At 39.8% G+C, this 23,509-nt stretch overlaps 1 protein-coding gene across 1 annotated transcript; it reads left to right on the top strand.

The window, feature by feature from the left end:
- Positions 1 to 1,039: 1,039 nt before the first annotated feature.
- On the top strand, positions 1,040 to 1,600 carry LOC141630300 (uncharacterized). Its single transcript, XM_074443139.1, has one exon. It carries the CDS (start codon positions 1,040 to 1,042, stop codon positions 1,598 to 1,600), a length of 561 nt encoding a protein of 186 aa, XP_074299240.1.
- Positions 1,601 to 23,509: the final 21,909 nt, after the last annotated feature.

Below are 23,509 nucleotides of genomic sequence, written 5' to 3'. Positions count from 1 at the left end.
CTAACTTGGAGGAGGGGTTTATTCCAATGGGAACTGGGCCTGGTGGATCTTTTGAGGTTGCTAATTGAGGACTTTAAACTGCTTCCAAATGATGTGGATCGTGTGTACTGGGAATTTGGCAAGGTAGACGAGTACACAGCTAAATCTTCTGTTGATGCTTTTTATAATCTAAAATATGCAGATGTGGAGCGGAAACAGTGGTTCACGCAAATTTGGAAAAACCTTGCCCCACCGCGATATGGAATTATTCTCTGGGCTATCTTGTGGAAGCGAGTAAATACAAAAGATCGGATTTTGAAGTGGAAGACGCTTTCCTGGGATGAGATGAACTGTGTCTTTTGCCGAGAGGTTTTGGAAACTCCTAATCATCTATTCTTGCATTGTCAATACTCTTGGAAGCTTTGGATGGATTGCTGTGATGATTGGAATATGAAGTGGACTTGCCCACTGAATATTGAGGCGGCTTTTCTATGGTGGAATGACTCCCCTTTTTCTGGATTTGAGAAACGGATTTGGGAGATGATGTTCGTTGCTATAGTGACCCTTATTTGGGAAGTGAGGAATGAAAGTATTTTTGAAAACTAATAGAGTAGCTAGACGGGTTATATTATGTTATTAGTTACGAGTTCATGAGCCCGTCTCAGTTTGTAACCCTAAACTCTACTGTACTATTTATTCACGAGATTGGAATGGAAAAGGCAGACGATTACGTTACCAATCTTATCATGGTATCAGTGTTCTCTAAAATAACAAAATTAAAATCATAAAACATTTTAACCTAGCCGTCATGACCAACGGTGACGGTTCTCCCGAAGGCTCTGGCTCTAAAATTGATGTTTATTCTCCATATTATCTCGGTCCTCAGGACCGTCCTGGCGATTCGATCACACCTACTCGCCTTTCCCTCACCAATTTTGACGATTGAGCTCACGATGTCACCGTTGCGCTCAAATATCGACGGAAATTTGTATTTGTTAATGGTACTATCAACGACCCTAAGCCACCTTGCACGACTGATGACTGGGAAACAATTCAGTCGATGCTGGTGGCCTGGTTGTCTCACACGATCTCTCCGGAGGTCCGTGCTCTATTACCTAAATATAAGAATGCGAAGAAGTTATGGGATGATGTCCATGAGCGGTTCGGGGTTGTTGATGGTTCCCGAATTCAGCAGGTCAAGGCCGGACTCCAAGAATCTCGACAGACCGAAGGTATGTCTGTTGCTATTTATTACGGAAAATTGTGTCAATTATGGGACGATCTTGACACACTTGAACCTATTATATCGTGTGACTGTTGTGTCAATTGCACGAGTGGCACGCGTCACTCTGCTCGCCGTGAATTTGACCGGCTTCACCAATTTCTTCTTGGCTTATTACCTGGTCCGTATGCGTCCCTCCGTTCTGTCATTTTAGCGCAAACTCCCCTGCCTTCTGTAGCTAGGGTGTTTCACATGGTGTCTCAGGAGGAAAGGGTCCGTGGTCTGGATCGTGCAACCGAACCTGCTCCTAAAGTTGCTACCTTTAATATTCAGTCCCGTCGTCCGTATGAGTCTCGGCCTCCTCCCAAAGATCCTTCCCTCATGACTCGGACGGAATGACAACAATTACATTGCAATCAATGTAATCGCAAAAGTCATGATCGAAGCATGTGCTTCGATTTAATGGATGAAATTCCGGATTGGTGGTACGAATTGAAGGGCTTGCAAAAACCGACTTCTCGTGATCCTAAAACAGGGAAGCCTCGGGGTGGAGGGAAGCCCGGTGGGTCTCGTTCCCGAGATGATACCAGCAACCGTGGTGATGGGACACGGCCTGCTACTTCTAATGCCGTAACCTCCAGCACTACGGGAGGTGACTCGGCCAAACCCGCTTCCGCATCTCTGGTAAATGTCTATGACACTTCTTCTCACACTCAATCCGGTAAGTGGCTTATCGATATTGGCTGTTCTCATCATGTTACTGGTACTTTTGGACTCCTATTTGATGTAACAACTATCCCAAGTCGAGAGGTTGGCTTGCCTAATGGTTCTCGTATTTTAGCCTCACAAATTGGTCGTGTTCATGTCTCGGCCAACATTACTCTCGATGCGGTTTTATTTGTGCCTCAATTAAAGTGTAATCTCATTTCGGCGTCGCAATTATGTGATGATTTGCACTGCGTGTTTCTGAAAAATGCTTCTTTATGTATAATACAGGACCGAGATACGAGGGAGACGATTGACACGGGTGAGCGACTAGACGGATTTTACTATCTCAAAGATGACTTGGAAACCGTGAGCAGTGTGTCGGCTACAACCTCTTTGAACTTATGGCATTCTAGATTGGGTCATCCGTCTGAGCCCGTTGTTAAATTACTTCCTTTTCTTCGTTCTAGCAAACAAACTTTGTCAAAACCGTGTGAGGTTTGTCATCGGGCTAAGCACATTCGTAGCAGTTTTAATTTAAGCTTTAATAAAAGTTCTCGTGCTTTTGAGTTAATTCACTGTGATTTATGGGGACTGTATGATGTGCCTTCGATGTCTGGGGCACGTTATTTTTTGACATTAGTCGATGATTTCTCTAGGGGAGTGTGGCTTTATTTGCTGAATACAAAAACCGAAGTGTACGATAAATTTTTATTATTTATTGCCATGATTAAACGTTATTTTTCAGCTGATATTAAATTTATCCGGAGTGATAACGGCACTGAATTCCACACTTTAAAACCACACTTTGCTAAACAAGGGATACTGTTTCAATCTTCTTGTATGGGTACTCCCCAACAGAATGGCCGAGTGGAACGAAAACACCAACATATACTAAACATAGCTCGTGCCCTACGGTTTCAGGGGGATACCCATCAAATTTTGTGGAGAATGTGCCCTGGCTGCTGCATATGTTATCAACGTACCCCATCACGATTGTTGGACGGTTTGACACCGTATGAGAAAATATTCGACAAACCTCCTAACTATGATATTTTACGGGTCTTTGGGTCCCTTTGTTTTGCGCATAATCAACGTTCTAAAGGTGATAAGTTTGCTAGTCGGAGTCGTAAGTGTGCTTTTATGGGATATCCGGTTGGACAAAAAGGTTGGTACCTCTATGATCTTGAGAAATTAGAATTCTTTGTATCCCGAGATGTGAAATTTTACGAAGATCAATTTCCTTTTATTGCTACTGCTACTGCTTCGAACCCGGGAGTTGATCTGCTTCCGCATGTTTCTGATGATATTATTTGTAGTTGGGATGAATCGGTCGATCCTCCGGATGAACCACCTACTCCCTCGGCACCCACCACTCCTCCGGGTTCCCCCACGGCCACCACGCCCACCACTACTGTCACTACCCCCTCCACTACGGCGGATACAGCCGCGGGTAGTCCCTCCCCTCCGCCAGTCTTGGGTCGTGGTCAGCGTGTCAAGATTCCGTCTAAGTCTCTTCAAGACTACATTGTTGACTTCTCTGATGAAGACAGTGATGATAGTAATCCGTCTAGTGCCTCCTCTCTTCATGTGTCATCGTCTACCTCAGGTACTCCCTAACCTTTAGCTAATTATATTTCTTGTCAGAAATTTTCGTCTCCCCATCGTTCATACTTGGCAGCTTTATTAACTCATACGGAGCCTCGGCATTTTAAGGAGGCTGTGAAACATGAAGGGTGGCGACAAGCCATGCAGGCCGAAATGAAAGCTCTTATTGATAATGGTACATGGACTGTTACCAGTCTGCCTCCGGGCAAGAAAGCCCTTGGGAGCAAATGGTTGTACAAGATTAAGTATAAGTCTGATTCTTCGATTGAGCGTGTGAAGGCGCGCTTAGTTGTCTTTGGTAACCATCAAACTGAAGGCGTGGATGATGAGGAAACATTTGCCCCTGTAGCTAAAATGACGACGGTGCGTACTTTCCTCTCTATTGCTTCGGCTAAGCATTGGCATCTCCACCAAATGGATGTTCATAATGCCTTCCTCCATGGTGACTTGGAAGAGGAGGTCTATATGCGTTTCCCTCCGGGATTCAAATCTTCTGTTGGCCAGGTGTGTAAGTTGAAAAAGTCGTTGTACGGTCTCAAGCAAGCACCCCGTTGTTGGTTTGCCAAGCTTGGGGAGGCTCTTAAGAGGTATGGTTTCATTCAAAGTTATCATGACTACTCATTATTCACCCTTGTGCGTGGCTCAGCTCATCTTCATGTTCTGGTTTATGTTGACGATTTACTTGTATCCGGTAATGACTTACCTGCTCTTGTTGCATTTAAAGACTACCTCCATAAATGCTTTCATATGAAAGACTTGGGTGAATTGAAGTATTTCTTGGGCCTTGAGGTGGCTCGAAATAAGGATGGTCTCTTCTTGTGTCAACGTAAGTATGCTCTAGACATTATCTCTGAGGTCGGTCTTCTTGGGTGTAAACCGGCCCCTACTCCTCTTGAGCAACATCACCATCTCGGTAATAGTGCCAGTCCACCTCTCGCAAATCCCGAGTCATATCGCCGTCTTGTGGGCCGTCTAGTTTACCTCGCTGTGACTCGGCCAGATTTGTCCTACACGGTCCACTTGTTGTCTCAATTCATGACTGCACCACAACAGGATTATTGGAATGCTGCGCTACGTACGGTTCGTTATTTAAAGGGTACACCTGGTCAAGGAATATTGCTGCCGTCGAGTTCGGACTTCATGCTTACAGGTTGGTGCGATTCCGATTATGCTAAGTGTCCGTTGACTCGGTGTTCCGTAACTGGTTGGTTTGTTTTTTTGGGCAATTCTCCCATCTCTTGGAAAACCAAGAAACAGCCTACGGTGTCACTATCATCGTCTGAGGCTGAGTATCGTGCACTTCGTGCTATTACCTGTGAAATTAAATGGCTTAAAGGGTTGTTAAATGATTTGGGCGTGTCTCATGCAGCACCGGTTTCGCTCTTCAGTGATAGCCAGTCTGCTCTTCATATTGCCCAGAATCCAGTGTTCCATGAGCGCACTAAACATATTGAAGTGGATTGTCATTTTGTTCGCGATGCCATTCAGTCCGGTTTGATCATTCTGTCTCATGTGTCTACTAAAGTTCAATTAGCCGATGTACTCACCAAGTCTCTTGGTGTTAATCAGTTTGTATCCTTGGTTAGCAAGTTGGGCATTCTCAATCCGTATGCTCCAACTTGAGGGGAGGGGCGGGGGGGGAGGTAATAGAGTAGCTAGACGAGTTATATTATGTTATTAGTTACGAGTCCATGAGCCCGTCTCAGTTTGTAACCCTAAACTCTACTGTACTATTTATTCACGAGATTGGAATGGAAAAGGCAGACGATTACGTTACCAATCTTATCAAAAACAAAGCGCCAAACTGGAGATGTATGTCGGACAAAGTGGTGTTAAGGATGGGGATGTGGTGTAAAGCTTGGAAAGACAAGATGTCGTACTTGTTAGAAGTTCGGATGAACAATTGGAAATCTTTAAGGTCGTGGAAGGGACAAAGGTCTTAGAGCCGAATAACTTGATTAGGATGTTGTTTTTGTGTTTGATTTTGTAATCCTAGTTTTGTCGCTCTCTGTTTTGGGACTCTACTCGCTGTAGGTCTCTGGGTTAATCCCGCCTTTTATCAAAAAAAAAAAAAAAAAAAAATTGTCGGGTTATTTTCCAATGATTTGCTAGACCAATAAATTTTCATCTTCGAATTATAAATGTTTGACGAATTGCTAGACGATAAATTTTTTCGGCTTTTCAAAATGGTTTAAATTATCATCGCCCTTATTCTACAGAGATTATTAGGCTCTAATGATTCATTAGTTAAATCGAATTATTAACGGTATGATGGTTTTCGTGATGGTTTTTTTCGGACTATGTAGTTTCAATATTTGGAGTACAACATAAAAAGAATTGTTGTTTTATGCATCAAAAATTCAATTGTAATCGCCAAATTGCGTGCTACTTAGGCCCTGTTCTTTTGGACTTAAAGTTACTTAATATAAGTTCATTTCAGATCTTATAAGTTGATTCGATTCGATTCAATTCGAGATCCTATAAGTTGATTCAGATTCTATAAGTTCGATTCGAGTTCGAGATCCTATAAGTTCAATTCGATTCGAGATCTTATAAGTTCGATTCGAGATCCTATAAGTTCGATTCGATTCGAGATCCTATAAGTTCGATTCGGATCCTATACCTCACTTAATTTAAGTTAACTTCAAATCCTATAAGTTAAGTTAAGTTAAGTTCAGATCTATAAGTTGATTCGAGATCCTATAAGTTCGATTCGATTGAGATTCAATAAGTTGATTCGAGATCCTATAAGTTCGATTCGAGTTTGATTCGGATCTTATAAGTTTAGTTCGGGTTCAGATCGGATAAGTTTCAGTCCAAAAGAACAGGACCTTAAACTTAATACTGTTTGGGGAGGTTACAAAAAAGTCATTGGCTTATGTAATGTTCTAAGTAAGGCCCTGTTCTTTTGGACTGAAACTTATAAGATTCGAATCGAATCGAACTTATAAGATCTCGAATCGAATCGAATCGAACTTATAGGATCTCGAATCGAACTTATAGGATCTCGAACTTAATCGAACTTATAAGATCGAACTTAATCGAACTTATAGGATCTGAATCGAACTTATATGATCCGAACTAAATCGAATCGAACTTATAGGATCGAATCGAACTTAAATTAAGTGACGTATAGGATCCGAATCGAACTTATAGGATCTCGAATCGAATCGAATCGAACTTATAGGATCTCGAATCGAACTTATAGGATTCGAATCGAATCGAAATTATAGGATTTGAACTGAACTGAACTGAACTTATAGGATCTGAACTGAACTTATAGAATCTGAACTGAACTTAACTTAACTTATAGGATCTGAAGTTAACTTAAATTAAGTGACTTTAAGTCCAAAAGAACAGAGCCTAAGTCTTACATGTGGCAAAAAGAAACAAATGACACTTGCACAGATTCGTTCACCGCCGTCGTTTATATCCTAAAGTTACCTTTTATAAAAATGTTTAGACAGCTTTATTCAACATCATTATACAACTTATATGTATTCAAAATTTTAATTGGTCTCCCTTGTGATGGGTTACCATTTGTGGCGGATATTTTGTGAGATAAAATGGTAACAAAATGGGTTAGTGGAGAAAGGGGGCCACATGAATAGTGTTGCAGAGAGAGAAAAAGTGGGTACTTTGTGAGGTAAAATTGTATCCGTTACTCAAGAGTGACGGATATATGCCATCACAGACAAGGATTTGTGTCAAAATTTTCAATCCACTTCTGTTTTCACAGCATACTTTCTGCATCCATCTATTAGGAGGATTCGTACAAGTATAATATCCAAGTTGATGTCTTCACGAAAGTGCGAATTGCGCCAAGGTATTACTTCATCATATTTTTTTTTTGGCGTATTCAAGTCATTATATAATTTGATGTTTTGTTCGAAGGCATTGCTCAAATCTTTTTGAGGTTTTCAAGGTCATCAGTATTATTGACGATGTAATTGTACGGAAGAAAATTTAAGTAGTGTTACGGTAGCATGTCAGCTACCATGGCATATTCTTTTCATTTCAGTTCCTCATATCTTTTGTTATTGAAAGTAACTTCCAAGGAGTATTATTTAACGAAACTAAGGTGTGCATCCATCCACAATTAGTCTCCCTTGTGACGGGTAAAAGTATCTCCAACAAGGGTAGATAAGACAATAATTAAACTGAAAATCACAAATAATTTGTCTTTATTTACTTATGTCAGTTTTACTTAACCCGTCACAAGCTTGTGACGGATATCGGCCGTCACAAATGAGAATTTGTGATCCATTGGACACAATAATGCTCCTCAGCAAAGATTTTTTTTGGTTTTGCCTGACTCGTTGAAATGCAATGCCTAGATTTATGGTAGTCATGTTTGTCCGTTATTTTTGTAAACTTATTTGGATGATTTACCCATGGTCATCGTCATATGGCTTGATCCACCAAAAAATTCTTTATCAATGGAATATTTGATATAGTCAATTATGTTTTGATTTTGATTTTGATTTTGATTATATGCCATTTATGAATTTTAAGCTTCTTTTTTAGGAAATTTGTATTTTCAGTGGTTCTCATCTGAAATTTCCTCTTATGGTTGATTATTTGTAACAGCAAAATGCAAAACGAGTGCAAATGAAATAAAGTCATATTTGTTCAAGTCCTCATGTTGTTAAGAAACCATCTCAACCAAAAGCTTAAACTGATGGTTGAAGTTCCTTGATTCGTTTTATATTCTAACACTCCCCCTTACACGAAGGCCCTTTTTTTCTTTTTGGGCTTGAAGTGTGGGTGCGGTGGATTCCCGGCTGCATTCGATTATCCACTTTAGAATAGAGGGGGTGGGATTCGAACCCGTGACCTTTTGGTCACCAGGCTCTGATACCATGTCAAGAAATCATCTCAACCAAAAGCTTAAGCTGATGATTGAAGTTCCTTGATTCGTTTTATATTCTAACACATGTCAAGGTTTCCTTCCCATTGCACGCAAAGAAGATTAAGCTGCATGGTTTTCCAGTCGATTCCTAATTAGTTATCCGTGATTGACCAACAAAGTTCATTTTGACTTTCTTCGTGACTTGCTCATGTTGGAGCATTTGATGCAATCTTATTTTAAATTTTTTGTTGTATAAAATTGTTGTAACGGAGGCGTCCCGTTACCCGATAGCTAGTTGATTAGGGTGATAAGAATAAATAATAGCGAATAACAAATAAAGTGACACACAGATATATGTGGTTCACCAGTAAACTAGCTGGCTACGTCCACCCTGAAAGAGAGCAAATTCACTATTGTGGAGATAATAGTACAACAGCAGACCGGTATACACACGCTCAATATGAGCCAAAAGTATACCATATTCTACCAACAAGATAGTAATCTCAAAAGGAACAAAAGAGACTACCCCAAACGAGATGAAGGACAAACGATCTTGAGGTCAACAAGATCCAAACAAACTCCTTCGATCTCCAAATTCAGACGAACGCCAATCTACTTGAGCCCGGAACAAACTGAAGCTTCCTTTTCGGAGGGAACCTCACAAATCGACTCTCATAAGATTGTGCTCACAAATACTATCTCTACCTCCTTAATTTAACCTAGAGTAATACTTGGGTATTTATTCCACCCTAAATAAAAGATAGTCTAATTAGGAAACAAAGATAATTAGGAAATTAATTAATTAATTTCCTAACACAAGCAAAATACCAAAACTCACCAAAGAACTAGGAGTCGTTTGGTTCACCATGGGAAGATACAATTAACGGGAAGATTAAATTCATGTGAAGTTGAAAATCATGTGAATTGTAGAAATCTTGTTTGGTTGGGTGTGGGAACTTGAATTCATGTGGGAACTCCCACTTACCTAGGGGGGCTAGGTAAGTGACTTACTACATTATGTAGGAATTGGAGTTCCATAGGAAGTTCTACTTCCCATGAATTGGGCAACCAAACAAACCTTCATTTAGCTACTTCACATGATTTTCCAATTCCTATGAATTTGGAAGGCAACCAAACAACCCCCTATCCTACGTGAATATTAACAAGAATGACCTAAAGCAATTAGGAAATAACGTGGCACAAATGCCGCTAACTTCCAAGATAGCAATGCACTTGTTCACATAACAATTCACGCATACGTGCATGAAGTCAGGTCCACGACTCGCACCACACACGGACCTGTCTTTCACTGTTCTTTGATTCGTTTCTTCGTCTCACCTTAACTTAATCCGTCTTCGACACAAATTCAAGGCACAAATTCCTAACAATCTCCACCTTGACTTGAATTATCCAAAAACGAACTAAAACCCAAATCAGCTTCAATTGATTCGATCCTCAAGTCACTACTTGTCCCAGTAATCTCCACTGACTTGAACACAACTCATAAATGGACAAACGAACCAAGTGTGCAACAAACGTGACCAAATATACGAAGTACCAAATGTAGCAAGCTGCAACTACCAAACGTACCAAGTACCATATATCTTCATACCAATAGGAAGACCAAACGTAGCAAACTCCGAAGAGGACAAAAACTACTAAACGCCAACACAAATATATGAGATACCAAACGTCACTAATGATGGAATGGTGTACCAAAAACCACACAACTAGATTCCAGAACAAAATCTCCTCCAAACTTCATGGCCAATTGTACCGTCGTACCAAATTGCCTTATAGAAGGACACAAACGCCATGAACAAAACAGAATGTCTCACTTGGTACAAAAGAAAGTGTCGCGAATACTACCAACATGCCTACACCAAAGCAACAAATACCCAAGTCGAAACCAAAAACACTGAAGAGTTTATGGATTCAAGTACCTAAGAGGGGGAGGGGGTGAATTAGGTACTATTTAAAAATTTCAACTTAAACTTTATTGAATTAAAGTAAGTTGTTTGATAATATGGGAGATAAGTGAATACATCGATTAATATTGAAGGATTAAACGAGTATTAAAAGATAAGTTTGCTAAAGTCTGAAGATAACAATGGTTCTGACTGTTGCTATTAAATCTCGTATGGACTATAGGCTACGGACCGAATGTGACAAAGATGTGGAACGTTACTCAAGAGTTAAGCAAATAATAAGACTAAGTAATATAAAAGCAGCGGAATAAAGAACAAATGAAGATCAAACAAGAGATTTTTGAATTGGTTCGGCAAGAACTCAAGTGCCTACGTCCAATTTACTTTTTATTGATTAATTTTAGTGATCTACTCCGACTACTAAAAAACCCGTACAATAAAAAGACCAACAACCTACTCCGGTTGTGACACAAGTTCAAGAACTACTTCGTCCTAGAACAAGGTAGCTCTCACAACCTACTCCGGTTGCCAAAGAGTCCAAGGACTACTCCGTCCTAAACTCTACACACTAACTTAGAACGTTTTATGGATCAAGTTTTCACGGACTGATTCTTAACAAGAATTGATATGGACAACTTTACAAGATCTAACGGTTCATAAGTGAGAGAGTTTAGTACTTAAAGCAACAGTGTTTATGATTGTAACACTTGAAGACTTTTGAAAGCTTTGCAAAATAAAGACACAGTTTTAAACTTTGAAAACAATTTTGCAAACTTAATTAAATTCTCAGGAAAAGTCTTGTGGAAAATGTGAGATGAGGCACTCCTTTTATAGAGAGGGCAAGCAAAGTGGGTGATTTAGGGTTTTAAACTTCAAATAAAGGTCTTCACATGTGATGAAGACCAACTCTTCCCCAAACTTGCACAAAACAAGGCACTCTTTCAAAAGGCAAAAGAAGAAAAGAAGGTTTGTAATTATCCAAAAGAGGCATTTGGTTTTTCAGAAAAAAAAAAAGAGTGGAAAACAAGTCACAAGGTGACAAGTTTTCACCAAAATGGCAAAAAAGCAATCCTTGTTTTACAAAATACCAAGGAGTCAAATTGGCACAAAGAGAAAATAATTTGAATTGATAGCTAAACCTTTTTTCTAGAAACCCAAATCCTTAGAGAGAAATCTGAAAGTTATCTTTTAAGTCCAAGTCACTTTAGAAAAACAAAAAGGATTTTTGAAAAGTGAAAATGAATTTCAAGTGTTACGGATCATGGTGACAGTCCAAGCTATTGTTACTTGTAAGGGTAACAGTAGTCTTGACTGTCATTATTACTTTTAAATACTCTACTCCCTAATTTGTACATTAGATGACACAAATGACTTTATACTTTGGGTGATCAAGAATTCAACACATCTTAATCCACACTTGATTTGATCATAAAACCTGAAAAGGTAAACTAAGAGAACACACATTAAATGGGCATGTTATCATCAATCAAAGGAACCCAACAAATACCATTCTATGCGAGCACAAATCACCTCCATCAAAGATGCAAATTGTTAGACTACCAAGTCCAACCCAAAAGCTCCATAGAACAAACTCCCGTCGAAGTTTCAAATGACCCCTTATGAGATCCCAACAGCTCTTTTTCAAGAACCCAAATAGCTCCACCTGGAACTCCAATTGCCTCACCGAGATGCAAAAACAGCTGTAAGTTTGTCTTGAAGGATCCATTAGCTTGACCTGTATAGTAGTAAACTCCACCTTACCCCCAACACTACCATCCTTCCACAAACTCACCAAACCCAAAAGTATGTCAACTTTCAAAATATTCGCTCCCAAAATCTTTCCACCCATATGTCAACAAACCCAAATTAACGCCTAAAAGACAATTACAGCGGAAGTAGATCTCAAATCAAAACTCTAGCTCTGGTGCCAAAGCACGACATGATGCCATCTTAATTTGGTTGGATAATTTTTTCACGATTTGAAGTTATTGGTTTATAGATATTGACCATTCTATTCCAATTCATCTTTTATGGAAATTTTCTTGATGATATAATTTGAAACCAATTTACCTAAACAAAAACTCTATTTATTTACTCACAAACCTATAATTAATTACCCATCATATATAAGTATGAGGTGGATATTATGCTAAGATCATGAGATTGTCATGATATTCATCCAATATGAAAATAGGTTTACACACGTCTTAAACTAATATAATGTTTTAACTACAATAAAAGTATAAGTTGTTTTTACATTTTATTTATATATGCCCGTGCAATTTACACGGGTTCTAAGCTAGTTTAACAGCATATTCTACTCTAGCATGTTTATGGAAAAGTTCTTTTTCAGCGGCAAAATATTCGATGGGATCATGAGGAAATCGTATGTGTTTGATCCCTTCACATCTCTTACCCAAATCACCCGATAAATCCATATTTAGACAATCACGTAAATCAAGATACTCGAGAAAAGGACAACCATTTAGAATTGCCTCTTAAGTGTTTATTTCCCATGCCATTCCCAGTGATCGTAAGTTGGCGTAGATTAGGCATGCTTCTGGAAATGGCAAAGGCATCGTCACTGTAATAAAGAACATGATCCGAAAATTTAGTTAAGCCAAAAGATATTAATGAAGGACATGCACGACCGACGTCTTCAATCACTTCCGTCATGACATTGCAGTTTCTGAACTGCACTTCTTCTAATAATGGAAGCTTTTTTATTGCCTCAATCAGTGCATCGTATTGGTTTGACGAAAAAGATATAAAGTGGCCGAGACGCAACTTCTTAAGATTTTTGCACATGTTAACAAATTACAAATGTAAGTGCTAATGACGAATAACGGATCAAGTAGTTTATAGGTTTCGATCACAGGTCTGCCGTTAGAGCATCAATCGTATAAGGATATGTAAATAAAATCAGGTATAGAAAATATACCTTCAACCGATGTATTTCAAGGTTTTTGGCTCACAAAAATACTCAATATTGATATCACTCACAGTCTCACACCACTGAAACGGTCAATGCCGCGATTAATAGCGTGGCATGTGAGGGCGTGGATATCAATTGGTACCTTTTAACCGTGCTCTACAGGCATGTTCATGTCGATGGTGACGAACATAGATTTATTTTTGCATATATTGCGAAACAACATACACACTTTTTGGACATTTTCAATAATGTCCAGTGTCTTGAGTTTTGAAAATATGGTGAACCATATTTCCGAGGGTAGTATAGAGAAGATAATAATTTGTTGGAGTATAAATCCACTTGTGAGTCCCACATCAGTGAAAAAGAGAGAGATTGTCTATCTTATAAGGCCTAAGGGTGTTTCTCCCATTGCCAATTGGTTTTGGGAAATAAGAGCATTCTTGGGCTTGTGAGTTAGACTTCTCTCCTCCACCGCGGGTAAGGCCAGACCCATCTCGTGTTTATTATAATTCATCAAGTATAAATCATGTGCAAGCTAAAAGTATTGATAAAGACCCTACATGAAGCATAGAGCACTGTGCAAAATAGGCACATTTTGACATAAGAATAGAGGCAGCTGTGTGGTTGTTTATCTCGTATAAAAAGTATTACACTACTTTGTCCAGTAGTCATTGTCTCATTCTCAACTGTATATGTCCTTGAATTGTACTCCTTCAATATTCATTCAATTCAATACAACAAAATCAACTCAGTACATTGCTCAAATCCTTGTCTATGTCTTCTACTTCCTGCACACTCATTAAACGCAACATGGTATCATAGCTTCAGGAATGAGGAGACTGATAACCATAAAAGGAGAGCATTGACTGCATCTCAACCAACTTTGTACTAGGTTTATCTTTTTAAGAAGCAATGAAAAGCATCACTGAATACTCACTTCTTACTCAAACAAACCTATCTCATCTTAATGGCCTCAGAAAATCCTTTCCACAAATCAGTGAACACTGACAATACAGTGACACAAAATACTCAAATCTCCTCAAACGCACCTTTCACCATGGATCCCACAGATCCACTTTATTTACATCCAGCTGAGAGCACTCACCCAGTTGTGGTAGACACAAAGCTCTCTGGCATTGAAAATTACCTTGAATGTAAGAGACAAATGGAGATTGCTATTTGTTCCAAAAGAAAACTTGGATTTCTGACTGGAGTGGTAAAGAGACCATCAAATGATCTGTCGGAGAAGCGACACTGGGATACTTAGAATCTGTCTCCTCATCTTTGGATCATGCACAATCTGGAGCGACCCATCAAGAGATCGTTATGTATACCGAACGAAAAGAGTTCGGGATTACTTGAAGAAATAATTTTACGTGAGTAATGGAGCGTAAATTTTATGCTTATGAGCGACTTGATGAGCTTTCACAAGGAGACAAGTCCATCTGTGAATACTTCACAGAGCTGAGAATCCTATGGCAACATCTTGAAATAATGTCAGATTGGCCACCAGTCACCCAAGTGACTCCTGAGGTCAATGCTTGGCTAGATGTTCAAATTAAGGAACAGGATGAAAGAAAGTTGTTCCAATTCTTGAATGGCTTGAACCCATCCTACTCCACCATGAGGAGCAATGTGCTCATGATTGTGGGTTAATATCCGTATACTACCCTTTAATTGTAGGACTATAACGCAAATTTCATATGTAATTTATAGTCATAAAACAAAATAACAAGGAAACGATAAAGATTTGAAATCAACCTCGGGTCCTTTGATGCACGGCGCAAAGAACAGAAATCAAGCGAGATTCCCTCCTAATTGTTGCACCCAAGACCTTGTCCGAGATATGCCCTTGTGCTAGAACGTGTTCTCCGATTGCCTTGCAATATTGGGAGAACTTGTTGTGAGTTTTGTTGGATGAGAGATCCGAGTTCTGAGAGGCACAATTCCCAAAACCCTAGTTCTGTTTCAAATGAATCAGTTAGGTCAAAAGGAGAGAATAGCTCTCCTTTTGTTGAGCTCGGCCAAACCGTGGGTTTGCTTAGGGAGGGAGTGGGCTTTCCGCTTCCTCCTTATTAAACTCGTGGTCCGACTCATCTCGCTAAATGTATATGACGCGGTCTGATTATAAACTGTTATCGGTTATCGGAAATTTAGGCATCAGCTAATAATACGGGTTAGCTGAATTATTAATACGTGTCCGACAAAAACAGTATTGTATAATTATATTCAATATACATTTAATTAAATATAAAACGTTTATATTTAATTTTACAAATTAACTGGTTAATTCGCCTTAGCCCATGATATTTAATCCGTATTAAATATAATATCTCAACATCACATTTTGACTAATTACTAGTCAAATAACTCGGACTAATTTAACTGGTTAGTCAATTTTGGCATCTATATGACGGTATTTTCATACTGTCACGTCTCTCAAACGTGTCCTATAGGTGTGACTTTTAGGGACCAGTTGATCACCGCCATCTGTATGACAATAACGTCAAACTTATCTAGCAAGCCAACCGTTATTGATAAACGTGGATCAACTGATAATAATACCAAAAGTATGCCCTTTGATCCTTTTAGAGGTTTATAAGTCCTTGCACTAACTGTTAAGGACACCAACCCCAACAAGCTCCCACTTGTCCGTACAAGTGTATGTGTAATGACGTTATCCGCACTAACCGGAGGACACGGCTCAACAAACTCCCACTTGTCCGTACAAGTGTATGTGCGATAACCGATTCTCATATTCATTTAAAAATTTCTCCCACTCAATGTAAAACAATTTGCAGATCTGGATCCACAAAGGTCGTATTTTACAATCGATCTGGATCTAGAGTGGTTTCCCCGACTAGAGAGTAACTTAAGCGATAAAACGAATCCGTATCCGAGCATGGCCATGCATTTCGATTCTGACTCCTCGAGTGGCCCCGAGAAATGTCGAGTACCCGATAAAGGCTGAATATTTCCTTCAACTCGACTCCTTCCGATCTAAGCACAGCATGAAATGACCCAGAAAAAATCTACTTGGCCCCCTGTTACGGATGACCGTGAGAAAGAAACCAAAGTCACCCAAAATCTGCCTTAGTCTCAAGAGACAGTCGATAGTTAAAAGAATCGACTCTTAGGATCACCATGGAAGTCCTATCCACGACCGGGCAACGAATGTTATAAAACATTTAGGACTCACGTCGATGTCACAATTGTGTCCTACGAGATATCCGTATAAATCGCCTCTGTGATTGGTCGGTCAACCGGTTGACTTATGGCTCGTTGAACCCACCATCAACCAACGTCACAAAATAATTGCCGAGTTATCAGCTCATGTGGGCAATTAAGGGTTGAAAAAAATATAATGTTCATTGATTCACTTTGTGGTGTTCAAAATTTGTCGTACAAATCCACATGAAAAACAAAATATATATAAAATATCAAACCGATGATGTTGTATAGAGTACAAAAGCGAATGAATCTAATCCATAAAAGAGTACTACAACTTAGGAACACGTTTAATTCCCATGGAATTAACGTGCCCTTCATGCTTATCTTGTCGTAATGCTTTAGTGAGAGGATCTGCTATGTTATCATCTGTAGCAATCTTTTCTATCACTACTTCCTTTTGCTCCACGTAATCTCGGATTAGATGAGCTTTCCGTTGTACATGTCTAGACTTGTTGCTAGACTTTGGCTCCTTAGCTTGGAAGATGGCACCACTATTGTCGCAATAGATGGTGATCGGGTCATTCGAACTAGGCACTACGGATAGTCCATGTAAGAATTGACGCATCCATATCGCTTCCTTTGTTGCTTCAGACGCGGCATAGTACTCGGACTCATCGTAGAATCTGAATGTTTGCTTGGAACTCTTCGGTGACTGCAGCGCCATTAAGAGTAAAAAACGAATCGACCGAGATTTCGAGTCATCTCGATCCGTTTGGAAGCTAGCATCTCACGTGTCTTAGGTTGCGCATAGCTTTTGATCGCCTCCATAAGTCAATGCCCAATCTTTAGTCCTCCGTAGGTACTTAAGAATGTTCTTGACGACCAACCAATGTGGTTCACTGGATCTTTGTTGGAATCGACTTGTCATACTCAATGCATATGCCACGTCCGGACGTGTGCATATCATGGCATACATGATTGATCCTATAGCCGAAGCATAAGGAATCCGTGTCATGCGCTCTTTCTCTTCCGGTGTCTCTGGTGCCTGAGACTGGCTCAAATGCACCCCTGGAGCCATAGGAAGGAACCCCTTCTTGGAGTTAGTCATACTGAATCTCTCTAGGACTTTGTCTATGTAAGACTCCTGAGTGAGAGATAACATCCGACGTGATCTATCTCGATAGATACGGATGCCCAGAATTCTTTGTGCCTCACCCAGATCTTTCATCTGGAAATGGTTCTTCAACCATACTTTTACCGAAGATAAGAGAGGTATGTCGTTCCCAATCAGGAGTATGTCGTCAACATACAATATTAGGAAGACAATCTTGCTCCCACTCGACTTGATATATAGACATGGTTCCTCGACAGATCGAGTAAATCCATTTTCTTTTATCACTTGGTCGAAGCGATGATTCCAACTCCTTGATGCTTGTTTAAGTCCATAAATGGAACGCTTAAGCTTGCACACTTTCTTAGGATGTACTGGATCGATGAAACCTTCGGGTTGTACCATGTACAACTCTTCCTCCAAAAAGCCGTTTAAGAAGGCGGTTTTCACGTCCATTTGCCAAATTTCATAGTCATGAAAAGCGGCAATCGCTAAGATAATCCGAATGGAACGCAGCATGACTACGGGTGCAAAAATCTCATCGTAGTGCAAACCTGGCACTTGGGTGAAGCCTTTAGCAACTAGTCGTGCTTTGTAGATATCTTGCTGACCTTCCACAGAATGCTTTATCTTGTAAAGCCATTTGCATTGAAGGGGACGAACCTTAGCAGGTAAGTCAACAAGATCCCACACGTTGTTCTCATACATGGAGTCCATCTCGGATTGCATGGCCTCAAGCCATAGCTTTGAGTCAGAACTAGTCATGGCACCTTTATAGGTTGCGGGTTCACTACTCGTTAAGAGTAGAACGTCATCTATGTCGTGTTCCTCGACCATACCAATGTATCCGTCCGGAGGAATAGAGACTCTTCCCGACCTCCTAGGTTCCTCAGGAATATTCACCGCAGCCGGGATTGAAGGAACAGGTTCCTCCAATGGTTGCTCGGTGTTTGGTTGTGGAATCTCCGACAGGTCGAAGGTTCTATCACTCTTTGCATTCTCGAGAAATTCCTTCTCTAAGAATGTCGCACTAGCCGCAACAAAAACGCGTTGTTCGGTTGGCGAATAGAAGTAATGACCACGTGTTCCTTTAGGATAACCTATAAAGTATGTCTTGACCGATCGCGGGCCGAGCTTATCCTCGTGTCTCCACTTGACATAAGCCTCGCAGCCCCAAACCCGTATAAAGGACAAGTTAGGGACCGTTCCCTTCCATAATTCATATGGAGTCTTGTCATGACTTTAGACGGACTTCGGTTAAGTATTAGAGCGGTGACATAAGAGCATAACCCCATAATGAATCAGGTAATATCGTGTGACTCATCATGGATCGAACCATATCAAGTAGTGTTCGATTTCTCCGTTCGGACACACCATTGGTGAGGTGTTCCGGTGGAGTTAAGCGTAAGGCAATCCCACGATCTTTGAGGTGTTGATCAAACTCGTGAGAAAGATACTCGCCACCACGATCTGAACGTAGTGTTTTAATCTTTCTACCTAATAGGTTATGTACCCTATTTTGGTATTCCTTGAATTTCTCAAAGGATTCACTTTTGTGCTTCATTAAGTAGACATAGCCATATCTACTCAAATCGTCCGTGAAAGTGATGAAATATCTATAGCCTTCTCGTGCGGTGATTGACATAGGGCCACATACATCCGTGTGTACGAGTCCTAATAGGTCAGCAGCGCGCATTCCAACACCTTTGAAGGAAATACGAGTCATCTTACCGATGAGACATGATTCACACGTGCCAAATGATTGAAAATCAAAGGCCGAGATAGCTCCATGTTTGTTGAGCTGTTTTACGCGTTTCTCATTAATGTGTCCCATACGGCAGTGCCATAGATACGTTTGATCTTTGTCACCAACCTTTAACTTTTTATTCATTACGTGTAATATTTCCGTGGTCTGATCTAAAACATAAATTCCGTTCATGGAGGCGCTTTTGTCAGTAAATCATATCGTGTAATGAGAAAATGCAAGTATTATTTTCTATTACAAATGAAAAACCAAGTTTATCAAGTGCAAACCGAAATAATGTTTTTCGAAAGACTAGGAACATAATAGCGATCATATAAAGACAACTCAAATCCGCTAGGAAGCTGGATCACATATGTCCCCTTTGAGATGGCAGCCACTCTTGCTCCATTCCCAACACGCAGGTCCACCTCACCCTTTACGAGGGGTTCGATGTTTTGAGCCCCCGCACATGATTACACAGATGAGAACCACAACCAGTATCAAGTACCCAAGTTCCGTAACTTGCGTGGTTAATCTCAATCATATGAATAAAAGTAGAAGAAGAGGAAGACATACCAACAGGTTTAACACGACCTGCCTTTAAGTCCTCATGATAAACAGGACATGTGCGTCTCCAATGCCCAGTCTTGTGGCAATGATGGCATTCCATGTTTTCATTCTTGCTCTTTGTCACGCCGGATGAGGTGCTCGACTCACCAGGCCCACTCTACCTCGAACCCGACTTCTTGAACTTCGCCTTACCTCGCTAGGTTTGCTCGAGCTTTGCCCTTACCCTTTCCTTTATTTGACACAACGAGAACATCCTGTTTCATGCTCCCACTGAACTTCATGTCCTTCTCGGTCTGTACGAGGAGGGAGTGCAGTTCATGGGGAGTTTTCTTCAAATCATTCATATAGTAATTCGCTCTAAATTGCGAATAACCATCGTGGAGTGAGTGAAGAATACGGTCGATAACAATATTCTCGCTGATGTTACAGTTAAAGGTCTCCAGTTTCTCGACATTCTCAATCATGCTGAGAATGTGTGGGCTAACCGGTTGGTTCTTTTTCGAGTCTCGCATCAAAGAAGCGAGTGGTATGCTCATAGGTCACGATTCTCGGTGCTTTCGAGAATTCCTTAGTGAGCGTGGTGAAAATCTTGTTTGCACCATGGGCTATGAAGCGCTTCTGCAAATTGGGTTCCATTGCAAAAATGAGTACGTTTTTAATCGCACCCGCTTCCATACAGAAATCATTAAACTTGGTGATTTCGGCGACTCTAGCCGTGGGACTGGGTTTGCCGGGATGGGCTCCAAGAGATATTTGAGCTTCCGTCGCGGCGGCAAGCATTCCGTAATGCCGCCTCCCAGTCCGCGAAGTTGATCCATCATTCTTGATCGAGTAGACCGATTCATCCGATTCATGAAGATCCGAAGCCGGGACTCACGGTCCAATGTGGCACTTGGCATTGGGTTTTAAGAGAACCAGCCATTTGATGTTTAGCGAGTTTAAAATACGTGATCTACACTTTGAAAAAGAAAGAAAAACAAAAACGAAATAAGCAACTCATCGAGGTGATTTAAGTCTATTATTAAAATTCATTTTAAACATGTAGACTCTCGCACTTGCATAATTGATCTCCCTCAAGAATGATACAAGTGATCCCAAGACTCAATTTCCGTAAATTGATAAGCCAACTGTTTAGCTAATTCTTCCGTAAGAACTCTCGGTCGATAGATTTCTGTAAATCCTATCTATAGTCCACCATGATCACAGGATCGTACGAGTGACCATAGTGTTGAGATAAAATAGGTCAATCGGTTCCAACTTACCCGACGTAGAAGGGGTCATATTATGCCTACCGACGAAGAAGGGACTCATTGGAGTTTGACCTATAAAGACCGTTCTCAATTTTAGTTTATACGAGGAAGATCCCATCAACAAAATTATAATTCATTTTAAGTGAACGAATAACTAGCGTCTGTCGTGAATGAATTTATTTGGATGATGGCTTTAAAACGTGTGACATGAGAATGTCAATGAAAACTAACTCGTGACCTCTATATGTGTCGGTTTTTCATGCAATAAATAGGTGGTTTGGTTTTTAGGCGGAATATGATGCATATTATCGTTGCGAAAAATAAATAAATGAATGCAATACGTAAATAAAAATTCCTAGTGTGGCCTATCCTAGTAAAACAAAACATAAAACAACTTTGGAATCCACCGTTGGACCCGAGAAGCTTGTCTTGATGTTCCATCTTGATCCAAGTAGCGGGAGTGAGCATCCGGTCTCCATCTTTGGTCTTCTCAAAATTACAATTTAAAAAATACAAAATATAAACCTATTTACATTCTAATTTAAAACTGTAATTACAAGTGAAAAATCCCAAAACGGAGATACGAGATCTCAAGATACAACCAAGACCGTGTTCCATCATTACGGTAACACGTTCTACTAAGGCCACACTAAGTTACAACCGTTTGCAAAATAAAATAGAATAAATACGTAATAAAAGGCATTCACAAGCATTTAAAATCAACGATGAATAAAAATGCATCAACTAAAAACAAATTCATTCGTGACATAATTCCGTAATTATGTTAAATTTATCCAAACCACCTTTTAATGATTAAAATTCATGTGATAAAACCGCTTCTATCATTTAATTTTAATCCAATACAGTCCGTTACTTTAAATACACGATAAAATAACTTAATGGTACGTGTGTGAACCGTTTCACAATCATAGCGAGTGTACAATATCCGTATAAAGTACATATTATAGCCAAAAGAAAATTTAAAGCAAAAGGAATAAATTTTCAAAGCTGTTAAAACAAAATCCTTCGATCCAGGGACATAAGTGCTCGATCGAGGGACAAAGGAACTCGATCGATCAAGCGCAAGTCGATCGAGAGGGTTGCCAAACAGAAAGTGCTCGATCGACTAAACGGGTGGTCGATCGAGTACCTTTATCATTGAATCTACTCGATCGAGTACGAGGACAACTCGATCGAGCGAGAGGGTTTTGAAAGTCGATCGAGTACAACGAGGGATTCGATCGAACAAAAACAAGACAGAAATAGCACTCGATCGAGTAGAAATACGCTCGATCGAATGCAAACATCATTTGAAACTCCAAAACCCTCGTGAAAAACAGTTTGACGAGACAAAATCAATTGCAATTTTGATCAAAACGCATCAAAACAAATTTAACAATTGACAAAAACTTGACATGTTGCTATAATCTCCGTATAAAATAACAACATGTAGAAACAATATGAAAATTGAAACAAACAAGTGTAAAACATGAAACGCACGGTTTTCAAGACAAAACGACAACAAGAGCAACCGTGTAAGCAGGACACGGTTCCCAATGCAACCAAAAACGCAGCAACAACAAAAAAAAAATTTCTGCCGTGGAAAAAAAAATTGGCTGCCGAGACAAAATTTTTTAAACAAAAAATCATCGATTCATTTCGTTTAATGAAAATTACATAGAAAAATTACGTGGCCTCGCTCTGATACCACTTGTGGGTTAATATCCGTATATTACCCTTTAATTGTAGGACTATAACGCAAATTTCATATGTAATTTATAGTCATAAAACAAAATAACAAGGAAACGATAAAGATTAGAAATCAACCTCGGGTCCTTTGATGCACGGCGTAAAGAAGTAAATCAAGCGAGATTCCCTCCTAATTGTTGCACCCAAGACCTTGTCCGAGATATGCCCTTGTGCTAGAACGTGTTCTCCGATTGCCTTGCAATATTGGGAGAACTTGTTGTGAGTTTTGTTGGATGAGAGATCCGAGTTCTCAGAGGCACAATTCCCAAAACCCTAGTTCTGTTTCAAATGAATCAGTTAGGTCAAAAGGAGAGAATAGCTCTCCTTTTGTTGAGCTCGGCCAAACCGTGGGTTTGCTTAGGGAGGGAGTGGGCTTTCCGCTTCCTCCTTATTAAACTCGTGGTCCGACTCATCTCGCTAAATGTATATGACGCGGATCGATTATAAATCGTTATCGGTTATCGGAAATTTAGGCATCAGCTAATAATACGGGTTAGCTGAATTATTAATACGTGTCCGACAAAAACAGTATTGTATAATTATATTCAATATACATTTAATTAAATATAAAACGTTTATATTTAATTTTACGAATTAACTGGTTAATTCGCCTTAGCCCATGATATTTAATCCGTATTAAATATAATATCTCAACATCACATTTTGACTAATTACTAGTCAAATA

Source organism: Silene latifolia, chromosome Y (genome assembly GCF_048544455.1).
Source record: "Silene latifolia isolate original U9 population chromosome Y, ASM4854445v1, whole genome shotgun sequence".
Lineage (NCBI taxonomy): Eukaryota > Viridiplantae > Streptophyta > Magnoliopsida > Caryophyllales > Caryophyllaceae > Silene > Silene latifolia.
The sequence above is the reverse complement of the archived record's forward strand: the minus strand, read 5'-3'. Positions and strand labels throughout refer to the sequence as shown.

Coding starts and splice junctions, on each gene's coding strand:
- LOC141630300 (XM_074443139.1), top strand. CDS start 1,040: ATGCTGGTGGCCTGGTTGTCTCACACGATCTCTCCGGAGGTCCGTGCT.